A 25000-nucleotide genomic window follows, 5' to 3' on the forward strand; every position below is an offset into this window, starting at 1 on the left:
TAATGAAACAGAAATGAAATGGCACTGCTTTCTTTCTGGTCATCAAGTGTTTTGGATCTCAGCTGGGGGAAATGAGCGGAGCGGCGGTTGTTACGGCGTTCAGACTCCATTAGAGATGGGAAATTTCAAACTTCCACCGAGGGCCGGAGCCAAAAGTGTGCGAGCAACAACAACCCAAAGATTCCTCAACGGTGGAAACCTATTGGTGCTGCGGGAGACAGAAGGAATGAAGCGGGGTCAGAGGACATCTATCTGCCGTTCAGGTGGGAACTCATCCTCCATCCTCCACCCTCCATCCTCCATCCTCCATCCTCCACCCTCCACCCTCCACCCTCCACTCAGAGTGATTCTCCCGCTCCTTCTCTAACAGCCGAGGATGAAGCCAGCCGCTTTTGGACTTCAGCCCAGCATGTAAATTTATCTGCCATTTCCAAACAATTTCCATCAGGAGCCATTCAGACTGTGTCGCAGGATAATTTGACAGGAGCCCAGGCGGGAAAACGGCCAGCGAGTCAGTAATGTTTGATTTGTTTCATATTTTTGTCCTCTACAGTTTGCTGTAGCCGAGTACAAAGGCCACAGCTGGCGAGAAGAGGGGGTTATAAATAAAAGAGCAGCCAGTCAGAGATAAGTGGAGGGAGGGAGGGATGGAGGGAGGGACGGAGGGATGGATGGATGGATGGATGGATGGATGGATGGATGGATGGATAGAGGGAGGGAGGGTGGGATGATGAATGGATGGATGGATGGAGGGTGGGATGGAGGTAGGGAAGGATGATAGATGGATGGATGGATGAATGGATGGATAGATGGATGGAGGGTGGGATGGATGGATGGATGGAGGGATAGATGTAGGGTGGGATGGATGGATGGATGAAGGGATAGATGTAGGGTGGGATGGATGGATGGATGGATGGAGGGAGGGATGGAGGGAGGTAGGACAGATGGATGGATGGATGGATGGATGGATGGATGGATGGATGGATGGATAGATGGATGGATGGATGGATGGATGGATGGATGGGTGGATATTGGATAAATGGAGGGATGATGGATGGTAGGATGGACAGGGGAAGAAAGGGTGGATGGATGGGTGATGGAGGGATGGATGGGTAGCTGATGGATGGAGGGATGGATGAGTGAAATCAGTGTTTTGATGACTGTGTCTTTGTACCGTCTCTTTGAGAAAGGTGCCACACTTTATCATGAAGGAGTGAACGAGAGGATGAATGGATAAATAAATTCATAAAAAATGAACAAATGAATGAATGAATGAAGCATGAATGATCCATCCAAACAGTGGCTGAACATGTAGGATGAATGGAAGGAAGGAAGAAAGAAAGGAAGGAAGAAACAATTTTATATCTTTAAAACAGCTGAAATAAGGATCAAATTGAATCAGTGTGTTTGAAATCTATATGATGACTGGAAAGAACCAGAGAAACACAATCATACAATACATTCTGGTAAATGTGGTGTGGAAAAACAAATCCACAATGTAATGAGTAAATGAATGTAGAAACCACCACCACATTTAAAAAACGACAAGGTCATTTGAAAAAAATTGAACAAATTAAAATTAAAAAAAAAAGAAACTCAACATCTGAGGATGTTAGGAAAAATTTGAGAATCAAAATCTTCAAAATGAATGAATCAGATGAAAAAAAAAGCGAATAAATGACCGTTCAGGTCACAATTCAAATAGAACTACTTTATTTTCTCCCTTTTTACAGATATTAATGTGACAACTTCTCTAGAGAGAGAAGTGTGTGTGTGTGTGTGTGTGTGTGTGTGTGTGTGTGTGTGTCTTTGTTGAAAGCCTTGTCATGGCCACGTCCCGTCCTCCTGGCAGAAAGCGGCGGAGGATCAAAAGGCAGGAAGGTCTTTGTGGAAACTCGTGCGACGAGTCCTTCACACGCTACATTGGGATTTTTTTTTTTTTAAACTCTTCTTTCTCTATTCTCTTCATTCACTCCACTCGACAGCGCTGGTTGCCCAGTTGCCCCGGGCAACCAGATTTGGACCGGCGTCAGTCGCCGGGTTTGGTCTGATCGGCCATGTTGGCTCTCAGGGCTGGAGACAGTCTCAGTGAGTCCGTCGTCTCCCAAACAGGAAGTGGAGAGTCTGAGGCGTCTCTACTGCTGAACCGCATTCAGACTTCGCTATAAACACCACGGTTCCACACACACTAATCCAACTTTTAAAAAACGGTCCCTGAAGGCTTGAAATGAGACCGGCATCCATCATATAGCCGTCGTGCTATATCACACCCCTTAGCTCAACTTTGATTCTTTAATCAAGGAGACGCTCTCCTTTGATGAGCTTTAATGAATCAATGCTGGAGACGAAAAGAGGAGAAACCGACTCAAGGTGTCCGACAGCTGATTCTGTTCGTTTGGCGGTCATCAAAACACAGCGAGCACATCAAGACGCTTAATATTCAAACCCCAACATCTGTAAATCTCCTTTAATTATCGGGGAGCTTCCTCCCGCCGATGCATATGTTCTCCACGAGACGCGAGAGGCAGATTACAGCGGCAGACACCGGCAACACCTGCCGTCGCCAGCCGGGCACCTTCCCTCCAAAACAGTCTTCCTGGAAGTTAAAACCATTCTATTATTTCCTCGGTGAAGTTGGGAATACGCGGCCGAGTTCAGCGTCTCCCCGGAAACGCGGCGAGCTCGCAGCAGCAGCTGGTGTTTGCAGTCGTCAGCAGGATGATTGACACGAAGCAACGGCGACAGTTGTAGGGTCGCCGAGCGCCAACGTGTAAATACACGGAGAGACGGAGGATCGATACTTCCTGCATCTGATTTCCAGAAGTAGAAATGTGATTTTAGTTGGTTAAACAGGCGGCGTTGTGCAGAAATAGCCTGTAAAGATGTTTATTTTAGAATCAAGTATTAGAAAAGTATTGAAATAGTCTTAAAATAAAATATAGAACCTCGTAAAGGCTTCACAAAATGCGTTTATAAAGTGCTTGGATTAAAAAAATGATGAAACAAAGGGAATAAAGAGAGCCAATACGTTCAGACTGAGAAACAGAATAAAGCATAAAACCAACAAATTGAGTTCAACAGGATCAAGTCAGGATCAGCAGACAACGGAGGGAAACCGGACTGAAGGGGAGGACTGGACAAACGTCTGATGAGCCTCCATGAGAAAAGACTCCAACCTGCCCGACAGGATCTGGTTCTGACTGCGAGTCTGAAGCACAAACCAAACCACAGCAGAGGCTCCGCTCCGGCTCCGCTGCCTCTCCTCCTCCTGGATTAACAGTAGTGAGCGAAGTGTGGGCGGAAGTCAGCAAACTTCACATCTCGCTGTGTTTACGAGGCTGCGCCGCCTCTGAACAGCTCCCTACTACTTGGAGATTTCGTTTAAGTCGAGCGAATTTCATCCACGCACTTGGAAACGCATCAACGATGGAAAGCTGAAGAACCAAGTTCTCTTTAGCAACTCCTGTTACCTTCAGCTCATTCGGAGGGAGGCTTCAGCCACCTGCTGGACGCTTCTGTGGAGCAGCTGTGACCTCCGTGACCTTTAGGCCCGTCCTTGACTCCTCAGATTGGTTATTTTTTATTCCCCCAAGGTCGCTTTTCCCACAATGCTCCGGTTTAGCAGATCGTGAACTAAATGTGAGTTGTTGTTGGAGTTGATCCCCGAGCCTCGGGCGAGGAGTTCGGAACGAGGAAGGAAGGAGCAGGGGGTCTGATGAGGGTGAGGGTGGAGGGGTGGAGGGGTGGAGGCAGTGGGACTGACCTGGTGACAGTGAGGGTTCGATTCTCTGCTGCCGTACGAGTAGGAAGTCCGCTCTGTTTTCCCTGTGGAGAGAAAAAAAAACATCCATCAGTACAAAGTTCTGCTCACTGTGATGAAACACATCCATCCATCATTCATCCATCCATCCATCCCTCGATCCATCATCACTCCATCCATCCATCCATCATCCCTCCATCCATCCATCATCCCTCCATCCATCCATCTATCCACCCATCAACATCCATCCCTCGATCCATCATCACTCCATCCATCCATCCATCATTCATCCATCCATCCCTTCATCATCCATCCATCCATCCATGCATCTATGCAGCCATCCATTCATTCCTTCACTTGTTCATTATTTCCATTATTTCCAATATGTACTCCATTTGTTCCGAACTCCTAACCACTGAAAAGCTCAATAATCTCCTCGCAGTGTGGAGAAGTGGTGTTGAGGCATCATGGTGAAGTGGTGTCATGGTGTAGTGGTCTATTGTAGTGGTGCAGTGGTGCAGTGGTGTAGTGGTGTAGTGGAGAAGTGGTGTCGTGGTGTAGTTTTGTAGTCGTGTGATGGTATTGTGGTGTAGTGATGAAGTGGTGTAGTGATGTAGTGGGGTAGTAGTGTAGTGGTATTGTGGTGTAGTGGTGTCATGGTGTAGTTGTGGGTTGGTGTGGTGGTGTCATGGTGAAGTGTTGTTGTGGTGTAATTGTGTAGTGGTGTTGTATTGTAGTGGCGTAGCGGCGTTGTAGTGTAGTGGTGTAGTGGTGTTGTGGTGTAGTTGTGTAGCGGTGTAGTTGTGTAGCGGTGTAGTTGTGTAGCGGTGTCGTGGTGTCGTGTACAACAGCAGGAAGTGAATGCTGTGGATTTGTTGATTCCATTCATTTCACTGCCAGCTGACGGGAAAAGGAATTCATTCAATCATTCCTCCAGTAATAAAGCTGAAGTTATGTCTTGAAAACTATATTCAGTTTCCACTGAACTGATCACAGAATAATGGATTTAGTTACTAATTAATGTGTTCATTGTTTCCAGAAAACACACTGAAATTTAATGAGGATCAGTACAAACCGTCTGTGTGCAGAACGAGATTCATCTTATATTTCCTTCATCCCGGCTGAAGTTCTCACAGAATATAAACTTCTTTCAGCTTGACGTAGTGTGAAATAACAACTGTAAACATAAATCATTCCTTCATTTACTCATTCTTTTCCTGAATTCTAATCGGCTGCGAGTTTAAATCATAGCTATAGGAAATAATAAGAATTACAACAATAACTGGTGTCATCAGTCATCCCTTCTTTTATCATTTACTCACTTGGATTGCATTTGATCGTGTGTGTGTGCATGTGTGTGTGTGTGTGGGAAGAATTCAACGGTGATAAGAGAGAAGATCAACATATAGATCATGGCGTCCGTCGGCGCCTCGGGTTCTTCGCCATATATCGTGTTTTTGGGCTCCTTGCGCTCGCCGTCCCCGTGGAGGTGTCGGTCCAGAGAGACTCATTAGTGCACTTGCCAGGAAACCAACACCAGTGGGACTCTGGCACCGCATAGTGCAAGAATTTAAGAGTGAGAGTTCACACACCGCAGCAGGGTGATTCATGAGGGGGACGGCTGGGAGGCGGCCAGACGTCGACACGCACCACACCAACCGCCTCCCCGGGAGACGGCGGATACCTGCAGAGCGCTCCTCACAACCGCAGGGTGCCTTCACACCCGGAGAGTCCGCGGACCCGGGTGGATCAGTCGGGAGGCGCTCACACTGCAGCGTCCCCACACTCCAACCTGGGTCACGGTTCAGGAAGCAGCAGCGAGCAGAGCTTCCCAGAGGCTAACGCTAACAGCTACTGAGGTGTGAAGGATCTCCACCGGTTTAAAAGTTTTCAGTCAAGATTAAAGAAACGAGGCAACAAGAGTTCAGATAAGTGGAACATTGCTGATTGCACAATAATAATCAGCAGTTTACAGCCAGAAAACTTCAGAGCAACAAACAGCAAAGCAACATTTCTGAAGGTCTCAATGTCTGGAGGTCTGCAGGTCTGACAGTCTTCAGATCTAAAAGTCTAGAAGTCTGGGGGTCCGGAGGTCTGTGAAGTTTAGTCTCATCCCTACAGAACTACCAGAACCAGAGGTGTGAAGTTCTGAACCCCAGAATGAAGGAAGACCCTTTAAAACCAGAGTTTCATTCATCTTGAAGAACAGCTCTGGTTCTGGTGAAGAGAGGGCGGCCAAGCGTTTGCTCCTCCCCCTCCACTCCCCCGCAGTGTCCAACGTTTTCCGTCAGTGAAACACTCGCTGATCTCCTGGAGCGCTGCGCCCCAGACCCCTGAAGGCCGCCGGCCCCCGTCTGACCACATGTAGCGGACACGACCCCCCCCGTCCCTGCACGTCTTCAGCAACATGTGTTTGACTGGAATCAGGCGTGGGACAGTGACGGATCGCTGGGGGGGCGGGGCTTCCTGGCAGGTAACCAGGTGACCCACCGCGGCAAAGAGTTCGTCTGGTCGTGAAGGAGGCGTCTGATGAACGCCGGAAAGACGCAGAGCAAAGCTGCCTGGCTCTCCAGCGCCCCCTCCGGGCCGCTCCGCCGCCCCCCCTTCCCTCGCCCCTCTCTCTCTTTTTGGATGAAACCTTAAATCTTCAGCCAGTCTAAATATCAGACCGCAGTCGGTGTGTCATTACGCCGCGCTGCCGTCCGGGACGAGATGGAGGACGGAGGCTGCTTCACGGCGAGCGAGAGGAGCGGAGCGTAGACCGCCGCCGAGCACGCCGCCGAGCACGCCGCCGAGCACGCCGCCGAGCACGCCAGCATGGCAGGCCATGCAGAAGAGCCGGATAATTACAGGCGTACAGAATAGAAATGTGGTCGACTGAATGTGCGTGTGTGTGTGTGTGTGCGTGTGTGTGTGTGTGTGTGTGTGTGTGTGTGTGTGTGTGTGTGTGTGTATACAACAGCAAGTCGGTGTGTTTTGTGTGTGACCGATACAGCGGCCTCAGCTTCATCTACGACCGAAGCCAGCTGGACCGGTTTGGCACGTATACAAAGACTCCCACACACACACACACACACACACACACACACACACATTTCATAATGTGTGTGTGTGTGTGTGTGTGTGTGTGTGTGTGTGTGTACATATATACATATATATATATATATATATATATATATGTATATGTCGTACATGCATTCAAGCCTACATAAATACACAAACAGAAACACACATGCACACACTCGCACACAGACACACACACACTACAGTTACATGTACACTGTACATTACAATAAAGTACATGTTAAAAAACCAAACCAACAATGTGTTAAATATTTAGAAAATTCAATTAATTAATTAATTAATTAAATAAATAAATTAAAATAAATAAAAAGGTGTGTGTGTGAGTGTGTGTTTGTTTTCAGTTTCTTTACCCTCATTCACATATGAACATTCATGATTAATTCATTTGCACATGATATGCAGGGAATCAAACCGTACTGGATGTACAGTTCATTGAACACACTGTTAAAAACAAAAGACGTTATTACAAATTAAACTATTTTTGTTTTTAAATATTTTACTGCAGAGGAAGAGAATTAATTAAAAAAAAAAAGAAAAAGTGTCACAACAGAGAGCACGTGTGTGTGTGTGTGTGTGTGTGTGTGTGTGTGTGTGCGCACGCGCAGCTCCATAGATAATACAGACACGCACTATAAGTTCAATAAGGTTCGCTGTGTCAATATGAGCGTCTCAACACACACACACACACACACACACACACGCACGCACACACACAAAAACACGCGCACAGATCAGTATTAAGTTTATACGAAATTGATTTTCATACAAGAAAATTTTCATAAAAAGTTTGTAATTTGGGTGAACAATCAGCAGTAAATCGATATTTCTATAAAACCCAGCAGCTCTGCTCTGATGTTTCAGCTTCATGTAAAGTGAGAATTTGAAGATTTCTGTTGTCATTTCATTCAAAATGTTTTTTTTTTTTTTTTTAATTTGTGTATCGATAAATGGAGACTGATGAATACGTTATTGATCTTGGGGGACTTTAAATCATCGTCTGCTGTAATTAATCGGCCGCTCAGATTTAATACAAGACCCACAAATAAACAGAATCGAATCGTGACAAAAACTTTTAAACATCGATCCATCAGTTCTTCTTCTTTTCTGCTGCTTTGAACCTTTTCTTCAAAAATTATTTTGAGTGATTCTGTAAAATCATTCACCAGAAACACTTTTAATTTGATACGTTTTTGACAGAAATATGTATAATAAATATGAATATTCTAAAAAATATTAATTTGCTTTTTGTTGTTTTCCATGAATTATATTTTTGGTCTAATTCTCACTTTTTTCCACTAAAACTTCAGTCGTGGTTAAATTGAATATTGAAGCTTTAACAGTTTCCCACTGATCAGCAGCTGAGCGACGGACCGCCGCTGCCATGGAGCAGCGAGCAGCGAGCAGCGAGCAGCGAGCGCCGCGCAGGAGTGACTCCGCAAACACATCCACAACAAGCCAACACCGTGACCTTTGACCTCCGCTGGCACCGCAACCCCAACGCGTGAAGAAAAGGGAGAAAAAAAATTAGAGAGGGAGGGAGAGAGAGAGAGGGACTGACTGCAGCAGGATGGTTCAGTCGATCACACACACTGACCGTGTCGTGTGTGTGTCAGATGAACACACACTCTCACACACACACACACACACACACACACATTACTTCCATTTGCCAGCTGTGTTTCCGGTAGAGACTGTCCTTCAGTGACGTTCTGATCTAAATAATGTGTTTTATCTGTTCTTTCTTCTGAACCTGACGGCGGCGGGGTTCTGCCACTCGGGGCGCCGGTTCCCCGGAGCCAGAGCGAGGCGCCGGCTGGCGGAGGAGGGGCGGCCGGCCCGCTGCGCCGCAGAAAGCCCATAGAGGAGTCAGCGAGCCAGGAGGACCAAATCCGCTCTAATCCACCACTGAGAGGAAACACACATCAGCTCCATTACGAGCCGGAGCCAGACGGCCGGCCGGCCTATTAGCCGCCGCGGCCCCTCCGCTCAGCGCCGCCGTCGCCTCCAGCTGATGGAGTCCTCGGCACTACAGCGCCGCCCGGCACCGACACCATCGAACAAAACCCGAGAGACCGGAAGAAAGCTTCTCAGCAAACAGCGAAGGGAAAACGTTTGTAACTCCAGGTGAACTCCCATCGTTTCATTCTGATCCTCCAGAAGTTGAGGTGCATTGTGGGAAAATGTGGATCGATATCGGTAAAGTTAGAATCTCCCAGTGTCCCCCTGTCTGACGGTCCCTCAGAAAGTCGTTGGACCTCGACTTTTCCGTAGCCTCGGCTCCCCCGGTGTTGAGAGGCCCATCAGGAAGCTTCATGGACCCACGCGAGACAACCAGTACTGCCTGCAGCTGAGGAGGGGGGGGCTCTGGTCCTGCTGGTCCTGCTGGTCCTGCTGGTCCTGCTGGTCCTGCTGGTCCTGCTGGTCCTGCTGGTCCTGCTGGTTCTGCTGGTCCTGCTGGTTTTGGGTGCGTTCTCTGGGGGGGCCTGTTTTGTACGAGCCGGTTCCCCCCTGCTCTGGCTGTGAAGACCCGTCCAGACCCAACCGGCCCGGACCGGCGCCCCCACCAGGCCGACTGGCTCCCGGCCGTCCGGTCACCAGTCCCGCCCGGCCTCCAGTGAGGACACGATGCTGACGTCTTCCTGGGTTCGGGCTGGTCTGGGTCCCTGCCCCCCCCTCTGGGATCAGTCCTGGTAATCAGGTCTGATCCGTCGGCGTCTTCTGGATCATTCAGAGAAGGAAGCGGCGGAGTGGAGAGGCTGCCAGCGAGCCGACTGTCAGGGTGAAACACACGCCGTGTGTGTGTGTGTGTGTGTGTGTGTGTGTGTGTGTGTGTGTGTGTGACGGCGTGATCCCCTCTGACACCCATATAATGAGTCCATTTCACCGAGTATGTGACTAATAAGAGCGATTTGATGAGGATGAGAAAAGAAAGAGGAGACAGAGGGAGAGATGGATCGAGGAAGGGTTAAACTCCCGCTACCAGCGTGTGTGTGTGTGTGTGTGTGTGCGTGTGTGTGTGTGTGTGTGTGTGTGTGTGTGTGTGTGTGTGTGTGCACTGGGGGGAGGGCTGGACCGTGCAGACATGAATCATTCTGAGCGATTCAAGCGTTTCCATGACACCGCCGGCACCGGTCCAGAAGTTTCTACAAAGTCTGAAAGGTGCGCGCGCACACACACACACACACACACACACACACACACACACACACACACACACACACACAGACACACACACACACACACACACACACCCTCTGAAGCCATCCCTCTGTATATTTATTCATAGCGTTGTCTTCCTGTGTAAAGCGTAACATTTTTCGGGGATCGTATTAATTTAACACACGACGGTCGATGAGTAACCATCATCTAACAGACACCCCCCCCCCCCCCCCCCCCCCCACCGCACCCCCCCCCCCCCCCCCCCCCCCCTCCAATCCCAGCAGGCAGTGATTCCTTGGCACCGGAGCGAGTGAATACATCAAACAACAGATGAACGTATACGAGCGGCGAGGACGACTTGAGAGACGCCGCATCCAGCTCACATCTGTCGGCTTCTACCTTCAGACCGCCGGCCGCCCCGCCGCCCTGCTCCTCCACTCCTCCACCGCGCCGCCTTCTTTTTTATTTCCATTTTCACTCGCTGCACTGTTTTGGGGTTTATCTATGAGTCTTTATTACATTGAGACGTTCAGCTAAATAAAGTTTATATTTAAATGTATTTAACAGAGGGATTATTTTCAAATTCAACACTACTGCAAAAAATACACATCTTGCTGAAGCAGTCAAGACATATAAAAGCACCAAAATCAACAAACTGAGAATAAGCATCAAATAAAAAACCCAGAAAAGGCAGGTGGATGAACAAGCGTCTTCAATAACCCAACACTCCCAAAAACAGAAATTAAATCAGGAGTTTGTCTTTATAATGCCTCAAAATCATCCAGCTCACTTCAAACCTCTGCCAAGCATCAAACAATATTAAATATATTAAATATTATACAATGCAAAGAAAGTAATGTGCTTTTTTTATTGAGTGCTGCATCAAGTTATCAACATAAAATGTTAAAACGTCAGAAAACCTTTTCTGTTCTGTTCTCTTCAGACCTGCAGAGTTCTGGCTCCATGCGGTCATTTCCACCATCGACCATCTTTCTTCAATGTGGGCATCAGATTACCCACAATGCAACAGACTTCCTAATATCATACACTGATAATTGTGCAGAGTCCAGACACCAAAAGAAAAAAAACAAGGGTTCCATTCACAGCTGCTCGCTTCGGATCGTCCAGATCAAAAACTGAACGTGCTTTAAGAAGGTGATTAAATATGAAATAGAGTCAAACCTGCAGTCAGCTGCAGGGAGTCAGTTCAAGACCCAGAAATCACACAATATTCACCAAATACACTTTAAAACAATCAATAAAATGTTATATGAGAAAAAAATAAGCTCAAATATGGAGAAAGTCCCGGATGAGGACCTTCCAGCTCATGCTGTCAAACCAAAACAGGCTCCTCAAATCTGAACCCTACCTGAGAAAACAACCCCTGCTTTTATTGTGAAGGCTCCGGGGTCAGAGGTTAGGGACTGGGGATCAGGGAGGGGGTAATGTGAGGGTACACTCAGAAAAAAAAGCAACTGAAATCACCGTCTTTTGAATTTTAGCTTCAGTTTCACTGTTTCTATTTTAATCTGAAACTGTATTTCAGTCGCGGCCTCTCTGGAAACTTTACCTCCAGTCGCTGTTGGGTCAAACTATCAACCTACAGCCTCGAGGAAAACCACTTCCTCAACCAACGAAGAAGAGACGGCGTGAGGAGAAATGGCCGCCATGTTCGGGGCGGAGGACGGAGCGGAGCTTCAGCTGCAGCCGTCACACCGCCAGTGAGACCCTCCGACCCCGCCCCCGCCACCAAACAGCCCTCATTATCCCGAGCCCCCACCCAGCATCCCAACACACACACACACACACACACACACACACACACACACACACACACACACACTCACTCACCCCTCCTCCACCCTGCAATCAATAGACAAACAACACAAACAACAAGGAGGCGACGCTTCACGAGGCGAGGCGAGGCGCCGCCCCGGACCCCGGACCCCGGACCCCGGACCCCGGAGCCCGCAGCCCGGAGCCCGGCTCCGGACCGGGCCGGAGCGGCTCCCGGCGGCGGCGATGGGTGGGGTGAACGGGGGGGTGAACATCTACAGCTAAAGAAGGGCGTCAAACAAAACATCTCCCAGGAAGACGCGGCTCCCGTTCCCACTTCCAGGTTCTGATTCACAAACCTGCGGTCTGGTTGACGGGAAGCGACATCGATTAGCAGCGCCGAGTGTGTGACTCGCCACCAGCGCGTCGTCGTGCATTTCTCCCAGTGTGTGTGTGTGTGTGTGTGTGTGTGTGTGTGTGTCTATGTGTGTCGCTTTCAGACAAAACAGAGCTGCTGAAATGCGGCAGGCACTGCAGATTTTTGTTGGCTGGCTGACAGCTCGGCGCCGGTGCCAAGCCCCGACGGCGGAAACGACTAAAAGACGCATAAGGCTGGCATTAAAGCCCCCAAATCCCCCCCCCCCCCCAAATCCCCCCCCGCCTTCCCCGCACGGCCCCACCTCCACCTCCTCCGCCTCTCGTCTCGCGTTTGGTGGCGCGGCGCTCACTTTGGTCGGGGTCTGACTCCGCTTGGCAAGGCTGGGCTCCGCCGCCGCCGCGAGTTTATCAGTGGCGTCTTTATTTGGCTGTGATCTGACGGGAGGCGTCGGCAGGGGGAAGGTGCTGGAAAACATGGCACCTGAAACCCAGCAGGAGGTGTAAACGGACTGGTAGAGCTTCTTCTTCTTCTTCTTTTTTTTTCTTTCCTTTGGTTTGTGGTTGAAGCCCCTTCCAACACGCCCCCCCCCGCCCCGCCGCCGCCGCCGCCATCGCCGCCCTCCTCTCAGTGAGAACTGGGCGCTGTCGACTCCTTCCAGGGTTTACCGTTTCCCCCTCCTGCCATATCTGCCGTCTTTGTCTCAAGGATTCCGGGCGACACTTCCACAAATACCTCGGACACAAAAGCATCTGGAGACGGATCCACGAGGCACGGCGCCCGCCGCGCCGCCTCCTAAAACCCAACAACACACACTCCAATTATGCTCCCCAGACAATAACAAAAAAAAAAAAAAAAAAAAATCTCCCGTAAAACATTCAGGATTACCTCAAACTAAAAGCCGGATTCTGTGTTTGGAGTCCATTATTGATGGAACAATATTTAGCTGTATGGTAAACAAAGGCCGGGTGCCGCCGTCGCCGCTGTAAATTGTGTTTGAGCATTGTTCGGCAGACAGATGACGACTGCTAATGTCGAATTAAAAAGGTTCTTAGAGGTGGATTTAGCACGTTTCCCGTTGTCTTCGGGGTTGAGGCGGGAGGCGAGCGGCTGCGGCAGACAAAGGGAGAGGTAGCGTCGGCAGGAAAGGTGTGAAATTCTGAATTAGCCGCACAATATGGAAGTATTAAACCGACAATGAGCCGCGGAGCGCGGCGCCGGGGGACTAAATAAAGGTTTCCCTGCGTCACGCCGTCGGACACAGGCCGGTCTTATGCTATGAAAACACGCAGCCATGTGTTTCCTGACCTGGCTCTCCGCTCTCACACTGCGCTAATGTCTCACTTCTCCAGTATCACCTACGTTCATGCAGATCGCACCTCCAGCGGCTCCCGGCGGCTCTATTTAAAGCTCTGCTCAGGCACACAGGGCCTCAAATATACAGGCCTCTCACTCCCGGGGGTGTTTACGATTCTTATCCCACATTAAGAGGAGCACTCAATGGTCTAATGATCAAAAAATGAGTTTTACATCATCTGAACGTGGCATACAACTTTTATCGTTTGGGCTGTTATGAGCCTTTCAGCAGCGATCAGCTCTTGTTCTGATCCGATCAGCACGGAGAGACTCAACAAAAGGGGAAGCTGTGGAGGAGGAGGAGGAGGAAGAGGAGGAGGAGGAGGAGGAGGAAGGGGAGCAGCAGGAGGACTGAGGACCTCGCAGACATGGCCGGCGGGTCAGGCTGCAGAGGTTAAAGTATCTCGGCTGATTCTCTGCTGTCGGCGTCTGTCGGATCATTTCTCTCTTCTGCTTGCCTCCATCTTTCCTCTTCAGCTCGTTTCTGTCCGTAATTATGATGCTAATGCAAAAGAAGTGGAATTCTACTGAGAACTCAAACCATGTGGAAAGAATCTGTCAGGAGACTGAAAACTAAACCAAATTGTCATTTATAAAGTATCTAAATTGAATGAAATTTTTCAAAAGGTTTTTAAAATCCTGCAGACTCATCCTGGCTTCATGTTACTGATGCTCTGAAGTAAAACTGTTCTTACTGGACGAACGATCGTTCAGGAAGTGACACACAAAGGGTTAAAATGAGGAAGCGACTCATTTTGATTTGGGTTTTGTGATTTTCTTCAGTACGTCTCTCGTTAAACGTGATGCTGCTGTTGGATTCCAGTAAGAAGAGGCAGACAGGATCAGGAGAGAACGACGTGTTGAGCTGAATGAAAGACGAGTCCAGGTGCAGCTGTGGGAAAAGATTCGTCTGTCTTTGGAAGAAAAATCTCAAATAATGAAGAAACTTCAACACAACTTTTTGTTCCTCAACATCATCGTGCAAGTGTTATTCTTCTTCTTCTGATGAAGACGTTTCGTCTCACTCTGACACACGTGGTTCTCTGTCACCACCATCTTCCTCCCCCTCCCCCTCCCCCGCTGTGGCGCAGTAACACCTGTACGCTGTGAAGTGAGCGGGCGTTCCGCGGCGCCCGGCCCTTCCTTCACGGCGCCGATGCGCTCGCCGCTTATTTCCACCTGGTTGAGAGGTAATCACATGTCGGCTCCCACACGGCGGCGGCGGCGGGCAGACCCCGGCTGACAGGGCACGGCGAGGGGGGGGGGCGGGCGGGAGGAGAGGCCGGCCATCTGAGCGCCTACAGTCACCTGCTTTAACAAGCCGCACATCGGGCGGGACGGCGGCGGAGACGGCGGCGCTATTTCAACCCGCTGGGCGCAGGGCGGGAGCGAACACGCAGCAAAGCCGTTCTGATGAGCTCAAAGACTCTGCAGCAACAATGAGGCCATTCCACCGCCACCTGCCGGGAGGCGAAGACACACAGAGAGTGGGCGTAGTAAAATATCTGACTGGCTGCAAACTCAATTCACCTCCTTCAAACAGACGAGTGCGACAAACAACCGAGGAGAAGTGAAGCAGCAGGCCGACGGGGACGCTCACATCAAAACCACGGCGAGCCCTCCACGGCTTCCTGTCGGGACTGGAATTAGTCTTCTTCACGTTAGCTGCTAGCGAGCTCGCACAGACCCGGCCAGGGAATCTAACATGTCGCGATGCTCGTCGTGACAGAGTTTGACACTTTAGCTTTGTAGCGTCAGAACGACGTTTGATTTGGGGAATCAGACGACTGGAGCTCCGCTCAGATTCCTGACTGCAGGTGAACAGAGTTCTTCAGAGTTAGATTAGATGAACCAGCCCCCCCTTCAGGTGCTGAGAGAGGCCGACGGCCTCGTGCACCTGACAGAGCCTCCACCCCCCCCCCCCCCCCCCCCCCCCCCCCGTGGGGGGTGGGGTGGGGTACTTACGGGGGTCATCCCGGCAGATCTGGGGGCGGTTTAACACCGGCAGCGTGGGTTTTTTTTCAGCTCTTTGTCAGCCGGGCTCCCATTCAGCCGGTGCCAGCGGAGCCTGTGCCCGCCGCTTTCACATGGCGCTGTCCGGGAAGCGTGGGAAAAAAAACAACAAGAGGGGAAAAGCTACCACTTTACTATCGTCTGCTGCCATGGAAACCCACCAGCGGCCGGGGCATTAAGGCAGTGGTACGGAGGGGACGTCTGTGGGCCTCTGTGGCACCATGACTACCCCCTCTCCTCATTAGCTCCTTGTTTCGGCGCTCCTCCATCATGGAGGTCAATGTGTACGACAACTGATTAGTCTCAAAAAGGTGCAATTCTTCCCTTAGTGGAAGATTGAGCTTTTTTACATCCCGTCTTTCATTATTATCACGTTGGGGGAGAAGCCTTTGTCTCCGGGATAAAACCGACCCATCAGATGGAGCTGCAGCTAAACCAGCTGCTAACATTCAAAGATTAAAACATAATGGGAGTGACTCCCAGCAGAGGACTTCTGCATAAATAGAGGGGAAACCCTGCATTCAGACATATTTAAGCTAATTTGGCACCACTGAGAAGTTGCTTTAAGACACTTTTTTTTTAATGGTGCTTTCACACCAGCCATGTTTAGGTGGACCTGGCGGGTTTTGTTTCAGGCGCCATGCGGACCTGGCGGGTTTTGTTTAAAGTGCCGTGCGGCCGCGCTGGTGTGAACGCCAAACTGAAGAGGTGATCTCAGGGTGGCTGCAGGCCAACTCCAGATCCTGAATGCAGAGTGAAAGCAATCGCAGCAGAATGGGGACAAATGGCGTATACCACAGATCTGAGCTGAGAGGGCTCCCGTAGCAAAGCATTGTGGGCTACTAACAGAGCATTTCACACATATTCAAACATGGTGGAGGAAAACCAGCGAGATTCACCACTTCTTGGACATTTAGTCAGATTACTTTATAAACGAGAGCGGCTTCAGTCACTGCCGAGAACAACCCTGGTCTGTAACCCTGTGAATGTGATGCTCCTCAAGTCCTCATATCCATCATACTCAGCGTCAGGCATTCCAGAGGCCTCTGTCTGCACCGTGAGTTTACCTCTTCTGAAGTTCAGTCCGTCTTCTGGAAGCGTTCTGATGTGGACTCGCTAAGCAATACCACCAGTGACCACAGGGGGAGTCGTGAGGCGAGAAGTCAACGTCAAGCGTTCTTGAAAACTGGCAGTGTGACAACTCAAGATGTTTAGGTTCCTCACAAAACACTGAGACTGGGTCTTTATCTCACACTCGATATCAACGCTGCCTCCTGCCATCACCGTCATGATCTCTGAAGTTCTTCTCATTTCCTGAGTAGAATTCCACACTTCTCTGGGTTTGCATGAGGAGCACCGTCTGGTGGACTGAATGTCAGATGCCGATTTCAACACACAGGACAGTGACAGTTACACCGCTGAAGCACACATGTATGTTTTCCTGTTTAAGTAGAGGACAAATGACGGGTGTGGAAACGCCTTAAGTCTCTTTGACTGACTGCTTGGTTGGTCGGTCGGCACGTTGGTGAATTGATCAACTGAGTCACATGTCGCTACTATTCAACCCTTTGAAGCATTTAAACGACGTTATGCACAGACAATAATGTTGCATTATATTACCTTGATGTTTAGATCTGGAATCACCTAACTGTTTTGCAACTGCAAGAGTCAGAAAATACTAGATAAAGTTTTGCTGCAGCTTCCCTGAAACACTCTTCTTCTCTCTGGCGATTGACCATAGCCTGACCCACAGCGTTTATTTCCACACACCTTGGATCAGTCAAGAATTTGTCCAGATAAACAACAAAACGCTGTGAATCAATCCATCCTGTCTGTCTGAGCGACTGGAGCTCGTCTGTCCTGTTTTGTTTATTCATGTGTTCCAGTGGATCTCCAGCGAGAGGCCTCGCCTCGATAATTATACTGTATCACTGAGTGTGGAGGAGGGAGCAGGTGATTGGCTGGAAACAGCTGGGGGGAGAAAGTGGGAGCACAGCTGCAGGAGGAGGGGAGGAGGGAGGAGGGAGGAGGGAGAGGAGGAGGAGAGAGGAGAACAGAAGGGAGGAGGAGAGAGGACTAGAGAGGAGGAGGAGGAGGAGGAAGGAGAGACCTTGACCTTTACTCAATCCTTCACCGGTTCAGTTATTTAGCACAAAAAACAAACCGTTTACAAGAAAAAACTAGCTATATGAAAGACTTTTTTTTTTTTAAGATGTATTGACTGTTGCTCGACAGTAAGACTACACCTTTGACCCCACAAACAGAAACAAGTCCATGCAGGACGGAGACCATCTCCTCCCTGAGCCGAGCTGCCGCCAGACCTCTGAACAGCAGCTCCACAGCGGGCTGTAAATTAATGCCAGAACGGTGCAGAAACATTTGGGTAACATCTAAAGACGCTGTTCTCATACATGAACCTAGAACTCAAACTCCGGTCCTCGAGGACTGCCAACCTGCCTGCCCTTAGACGTCTTCCTGCTTCAGCAGACCTGAGTCTGATGGACATGTCGTCAAGCTTCTGAAAAAGCCCAATAATGCAATCGGGTGTGTTGCAACTGGGAGACCGGAAACATGCAGGAGCGAGATCGGACACCCCTGGATTAGTCCTTGGCCCCCTTCAGACAGAGGTGGTTGGACCGAAGCCCATCAAGACAATTGGACACCTACTGGTTCGGTTTTGTTTCTACTGGTTTTACATTAACCAGTTTGGCTGAATAGGCTTGTTCTTACATCTGTAGATTATTTTGAAGAGTCTGGATGTAATGTGGACCAGTTGTGGCACCGCCTAGGCCGACAGGGAAACCGGTTTGTTGCTGCTTGAGTCTTGGAAGTTGAACTGTTTGAGGAGCAGTCCCACGGCGACAAACTAGTCGAAACCTCAAAACAAGGTAACGTTTCAGCAGTTCCACTATCAAAAGCACCTTGGAGGAGATTCTTATGCCTTCAGTCTATCAACACGCTGCCACAACAGATCAGTAATTAGCTGAAGAGGTGTGTTTGATGAGCAGCGGTTCTCCCACGATTGTTTGTAATAAACACATTTAAATATCGGGGAAGGTAAAAACTGATCCAAATTTGGCGGGAAATCACGAGGCTCCACAGGAAGCGGCTAAGCTGTTAGCCAGCAGCTAGCCACGTGAATTCGTCATCAGGCCTCTGATATTAAAACACATCCGAATCCTTCAGATTAAATAGCGGCGACGTCTTGTCTGGATGAGTAGCTGTGGTGATCTTGAGAGACGGAACGTTATCGTGTCCATTTGTAGCTGAAAACGTAATTACATCCAACTTGTTCTTCCTCATCCTCCGCTCCAGTCCTTTACACCGCAGCGGTATTTGTGCGGCGCTGAATACTTGCTATTAAACTTCAGAGACCATTCCAAAGGCAGCCATGTCTAAAGCACCTTCTCAGATTAGCACACAATCACCGCCTCTTGTCTGGAGTTTTTGTTCCCGCTCTTCATTCACGTCGCTCGTCAAAGGCGAGCAGGAAGTGTGAGGGTGAGAGAGGAGGGAAGGGAGACATCCTGTTCCTGTCTTCTTCTCTTCTTTTTCTAATTGTAGTGTTGACTCTGAGGATGATGGAGACGCTGCCAGGGATAACTGAGGGTTTGTGTGGAGTGAAAAGGGAGGAAACTTCTGTCCAGAGAAGAGGCTGACAGCTGCCGAAGGAGAGGAGGAAGATCCTGAGCACTGACGCTCTCACATTCAAACCACCGTCAAGGCTTTAGAAACAGCCCGCTGAATGAAACGCCGTCTACGTCAGGTCGTCTCAGCGGTCCCGCTGGTCTCGGGAGTTCCTGGATTACTGTTTGATGTGAGGCTTTATGAATAACAATTTCCGGACAGGGAAACCAAAACAGCAGCACTCGGCTCAAGACGACACAATATACCCCGAATGCAAGACAAAACAAAAGAGTGACCGTCCTCTGTTAGCTCAGAAACAAGATACTTCCATGTAGGGCTGGGCGATATGGCAAAAAAAATGATCACGATTTTTTTTTTCATATCATTCAATCTCGATTAAAATCACGATATGCTATATTGTTTTTAAACCAGTTTTAAAGCATCTGCACTGAAAACTAGAACTATAGAATAGTTTAACATTTTATTAACAAACCAAGCAAATAGCAATGCAAATTCAATAATATAAACATAGAAAAATATAAGCACAATCTCACTTAACAGTGCAGTAAATGGGAAAAAAAAATCTAGCACCAAGACAATAAAATCCTGCGATGCACCGTTTTTTCAGTAAAAGAGAAGAACTGAACGATTGTTAGTTAAAGTGTGACAGTTTACAGCCCTGAGGATTTTTGTTGCTATAAAAGATTAAAAAACTAAAGAAACCGCCTGGGGATAATGAAGGTGCTTTAGAATGGAAACATTATTTTTAAGTTATGATGCTAAATATGCTGCTGCCATCATTAATGCTTGCATCAAATGTACAAAATTCAAATAATCTAGATTGGACAGATTAGATTTAAAATGTAACGGTGCAAAACTACAATAATATAAAAAAAATGGACAAAATTAATCATTTTTCTCCTCTTACAATGTTGCTCGTATGGTGCAGTGGCCTGAAAAGACAGCACTGGCTACGTTTACGTGCAGTCAATATTCGTGTTAAGATAAATATTCTGGTTTCTGAAACATTTGGAATAAACTCAGGGAGATCCTCATTCAGACCACGGCCACAGGCGACGCCATGACTGCAGTTGCACTTCATGCCACTAGGTATGCTGTTTGCATGTTCAACCTTATTTTACACAGACACCACAGAAGAAGACCGGCGCTGCAGCCGCTGCAGGCTCAGTCTGCATGTTGTTAGAAACAGAGCGTTAGCGGCAAGAAGTGGTGATATGTTCAATGATGCGATGCAGCGTCATTTTTAGTAAAAGAGAAGAACTGAACGATCGTTAGTTAAACTGTATCACATGTAGTTTCTACTAAAAAGACCAGATTCTTTGCGGATCGGTGAGCTAGCAGCGGTGCGGGTGGAGCAGCCTGTCCTGTCAGCAGCAGCCTCATCTTCAGAGGATAACGCCGAGGCATGGCTGACTTCATCTGCTTCGCTGCTCCACATTCAGCTCCATCTCTCTTTACTTCTCAGACAACTTGCAGGCGGAAGTTGAGCAGGAAAAAGTCGACTGTGTCACGCACATTTCTGCCATGTCTGATCGAGTAAATGCGCTCACAGCTGATCACCGTGATCGACTGGAAATTAATCACGATCACCAATCACGATCATATAATCGCCCAGGCCTATCTTCACCAAATTCATCCATTATTGTAGTAAATTTCGGTATAGGTAAATTTTCGGTACATCGCCCAGGCCAAAGACCTGGCGTGTCAAATATAAGGTTTGTGGGATAAAAATAATTTTAAAAAAAAGGCTGCAAGAGGCGTCAATTCAGCCTGCCAAAACAACAAATAAACTGTTAAAAGTAATTGGCTTTGCTAAAATATCAACATTTTTATCACATGTACTCCGAGTCACAACAAAGAACAACTTTGAAACTTAAATGTAAAGGTTATTATGGAAGGATTTGACCAGTTCTTTAACAGGTTTTGCAGGTCTTTAACAGGCTGATGCATCTCTATTCCTCTTTTTCTCTGCTCAAGAGCTTCACATGCACAATGACATTCAGTACCAGTTGAATAATATTCTACAGCGTGCTCGCAAACGCTACAGTCTGAAACCAATTCAAAGCAAGGTTTGCTTCTGATTTTTTAATGAAAACTGATAAATGTGAACATGTATGCACATAAACACTGAGTTATGTAGAATTTCACTACAATGTTAGTAGCAGGAAAGAACTATTTTGAATGAAGTATTTTCTGTGTTACCTTTATTATCAGTTGGTAAGAGCAGTAAAGATCCTCATACTAAAATGAATGGCTGGATAGATAATCTAGAACGCTGATTAGGATTAAAATATGGGGAAAAATTAAATTCTATCTTACATGGAGGCTGATATTCTGCTGGGGTTTCCAACGTGATGATGTCACTCGTTGCCATAGCACCCAGCAACGGTCAGCTTCTTCTGATGTGATGACATCACAGCATCAAAGTGAACTCAGGGTATATAAGGCCTGAGTTCTATTGTACGTCACTCAATCCGTGTCTTGACACAGAACAGAGGAGAGCGAAGAACCAGGTGTTCCCACAGCGAGACAGCGAGCGTTTATCACAGCGAGAGTTTAGCACAGCGAGCCTTTAGCACAGCGAGACTTTAGCACAGCGAGACTTTAGCACAGCGAGCTTTTATCACAGCGAGCCTTTCGCATACAGTGAGCGTTTAGTACAGCGAGCCTTTAGCACAGCGACAGTTTAGCACACAGCAAGAGTTTATCACAGCTCATAGCACAGCAAACATCATGAGCGGAAAGGAGAAAGCGACCGGCCACAGGTCGTCAACAGTTAAGGTAATTTCTTTACTGCAACAGTTTTAAAAACATTCCAAGAAAAATATTTAGTAGTAGACCACACAAACTCATAGAAAACCAGAAAGTAATAAGCTTATACTTTGTCCTATTCCTTTTCAAACATGCAGACTTTCCAGTTCCATTTTATTCATTGTTTTGTTTTTGTTTTCCATGTTCAAAACCAAACAGGAGCTGCATCAGGCCTTAAGTTATTACCGCACCTTCAGTAACGAGCAGGCTGAGCAGTACGCTGAGCTCCACCATCGCTTCGAGAGCCTTCAGGAGGAAAAACAAAAGCTGCAGGACGAGAAGGAGGCGCTGAACCGCCAGATCAACACCTTTAAGTCCAGAGAAGAGCGGATGGAGGCCAAGCTCGAGGAGAAGGACCAGCTCCTCAGGGCAATGCAGGAGGAGGTTCCGATCTTGAAAACCGCGTTGGAAATATACAAAAACGACGCTGAAACGGCCCACAGCATGCTGCACCAGCTCAAAGAGCAGTTCTCCCACCTGACCGATGTGCTCCACTCCAAATACAAGGACGGTATGAACCTCCACACAGAGGTAAGTAAAAACTGCACGGAGGTCGCAGACTTGAAGGTGTGTGTGGAAAAATCCGAGGCTGACCTGGAGAAAGTGTTAGCCACAAAGCATGAGGAGCTGAACACACAGAGGGTCGCTCTCCAACAGCGATATGAGAGGAGCACAGAGCACCTCAAGCAGGAAATTGCCTCCTTGAAGATGACTCTGAAGGAGTCCACCAGGCAGTGGGAGGACCACCAGGCTGCAGAACAGAAGAGGGCTGCTGCAGAAATCTCTGCTCTGCAGGAGAAGCACCAGGACGAGCTGAAGCTCCTCACAGCAGAGAGAGATGCTGCAGCCACAAGCTTCATGGCCCAGAAGGCAGCGTTGGTCACTAAAAATGAGGAGCTGATCGCACTGAGAGACGCCCTCCAGCAGACAAATGAGACGACCACAGAGAACCTCCAGCAGGAAATCGCCTCTCTGAAGATGACCCTGAAGGAGTCCACCAGGGAGCTGGAGGACCTCCGGGCCGCAGAGGAGAAGAAAGCGGCTGATGACAGAAAGGAGAAAGCGACCGGCCATAGTTCCCCAGGAGTTAAGGTAATTTCTTTACTGCAACAGTTTTAAAAACATTCCAAGAAAAATATTTAGTAGTAGACCACACAAACTCATAGAAAACCAGAAAGTAATAAGCTTATGCTTTGTCCTGCTCCTTTTCAAACGTGTAATCTTTCCAGTTCCATTTCATTCATTGTTTTGTTTTTGTTTTTCATGTTTAAAATCAAACAGGAGCTGCGTGAGGCTTTACGTTACTACCGCACCTTCAGTAATGAGAAGGTCGAGCAGTACATTGACCTCCAGCACCGCTTCAAGAGCCTTGAGGAGGAGAAACACAAGCTGCAGGACGAAAAAGAGGCACTGAACCGGCAGATTGACAAATCCAAGGCTGACCTGGAGGAAGTGTTAGCCACAAAACACAAGGAGACAAACGCACAGACAGATGCTCTCCAGCAGAGATATGACAAGGCCACGCAGCACCTCAAGCAGGAAATAGCCTCTCTGCAGACGCGCCTGAAAGAGTCCACCAGGGAGTGGGAGGACCATCAGGCTGCACAGCAGAAGAAGGCGGCTGAGGAAATGTCTGCTCTGGAGCAGAAACACCAGGCCGAGCTGAGGCTCCTCAAAGCAGGTAGGGATGCTGCAGCCACCAGCCTCAAGGCCCAGAAGGCAGCGATGGCCTCAAAGCATGAGGAGATGAATGAACAGAGCGATGCTCTACGACGGACATATGAGAGGACCACGCAGCACCTCACGCAAGAAATAGACTCCATGCGGACGCTCCTGAAAGAGTCCACCAGGGAGTGGGAGGACCGTCAGGCTGCTCAAGAGAAGAGGGCTGCTGAGGAAATGTCTGCTCTGAGGCAGAAACACCAGGACGAGCTGAGGCTCCTCACAGCAGATAGAGATGCTGCAGCCACCAGCCTCAAGGCTCAGAAGGCAGCGATGGCCACAAAAAACGAGGAGATGAACGCACAGAAAGATGCTCTCCAACGGGCATATGAGAGGACCACAGAGAACCTCACGCAGGAAATCGATTCCTTGAGGAACTCTTTGAAGGAGTCCACCAGGGAGTGGGAGGACCGCCAGGCCACTCAGGAGAAGCGGGCGGCTGAGGAAATGTCTGTTCTGCGGAAGAAACACAAAGAGGAGCTGAGGCTTCTCAAAGCCGAGAGGAATGCTGCAGCCACCAGCCTCAAGGCCCAGAAGGCAGCGTTCACGCAGACCAACCTGGACAGCCGGACAAACCAGACCAAGACGGAGACCAAGATGCAGCTCAGTCAAGAGGAGTGGGAGAAAAAGAACAAGGCTCTTGAAGAACAGCTGCAGAGAGAGATGAAGGCGAGAGGAGAGACTGTTCAGCAGAAAGAACAGCTGCTGAAACGGTCTAAAGAAGCAGAGGAGGTCTGGATCGAGAAGGAGAAGACCTGGAAGCAGAACATCGACAAAATACGGCGGGAAATTCAGGTTCTCAGTGACGAGAACAACAAGCTGCAGAAAGTCGCCGTCATGGGCAACCGGGAGAAGGCCAAGATGAAGAAGGAAGAAGAGAAAGCAGAAAAACAGTTAGCAAAGAAGCGCAAGAAATAGAGAACGCGCAAAAACAGGCAGGAAAGAAACACAAGAAATGGAGAAAGAGCAAAAAAAACAGGCATGAAAGAAACACCAGAAATAGAGAGAGAAGAAAAAGTGCAGAACTTCAGACAATGGAGAGTCTCCAAACATCCAGTCGTCTCACTGGAGGCGACAGACTCTTCCTTTGTCTTCATGAAGTTCAAATGTTGCACAGAAAAAGCAAAAAAAAACAAAATATATATATATATAAAAAATAAAATTTCATAAAACGTACGAGAACTATATTTTTGTGATCTATCTAAGTCAACGGTTGAGTTTTTTCTTTCTTTTTTTCCATTGTTTTTATATATACACCAGTTTTGATCAGAACTATAACTACTTAAATCTTGGAT

General features: G+C 48.4%; 1 protein-coding gene across 1 annotated transcript in view; it reads right to left on the reverse strand.

Annotated features, from left to right (window-relative positions):
• The window catches only part of tcf4 (transcription factor 4), a 181827-nt gene that overhangs the window by 96457 nt on the left and 60370 nt on the right, over positions 1–25000 (reverse strand). Inside the window, 1 exon segment of the mRNA XM_030085513.1 lies at positions 3764–3825. Within this exon segment, the coding sequence (XP_029941373.1) occupies positions 3764–3825 (62 nt within the window).

Source organism: Salarias fasciatus, assembly GCF_902148845.1.
Source record: "Salarias fasciatus chromosome 7 unlocalized genomic scaffold, fSalaFa1.1 super_scaffold_4, whole genome shotgun sequence".
Lineage (NCBI taxonomy): Eukaryota > Metazoa > Chordata > Actinopteri > Blenniiformes > Blenniidae > Salarias > Salarias fasciatus.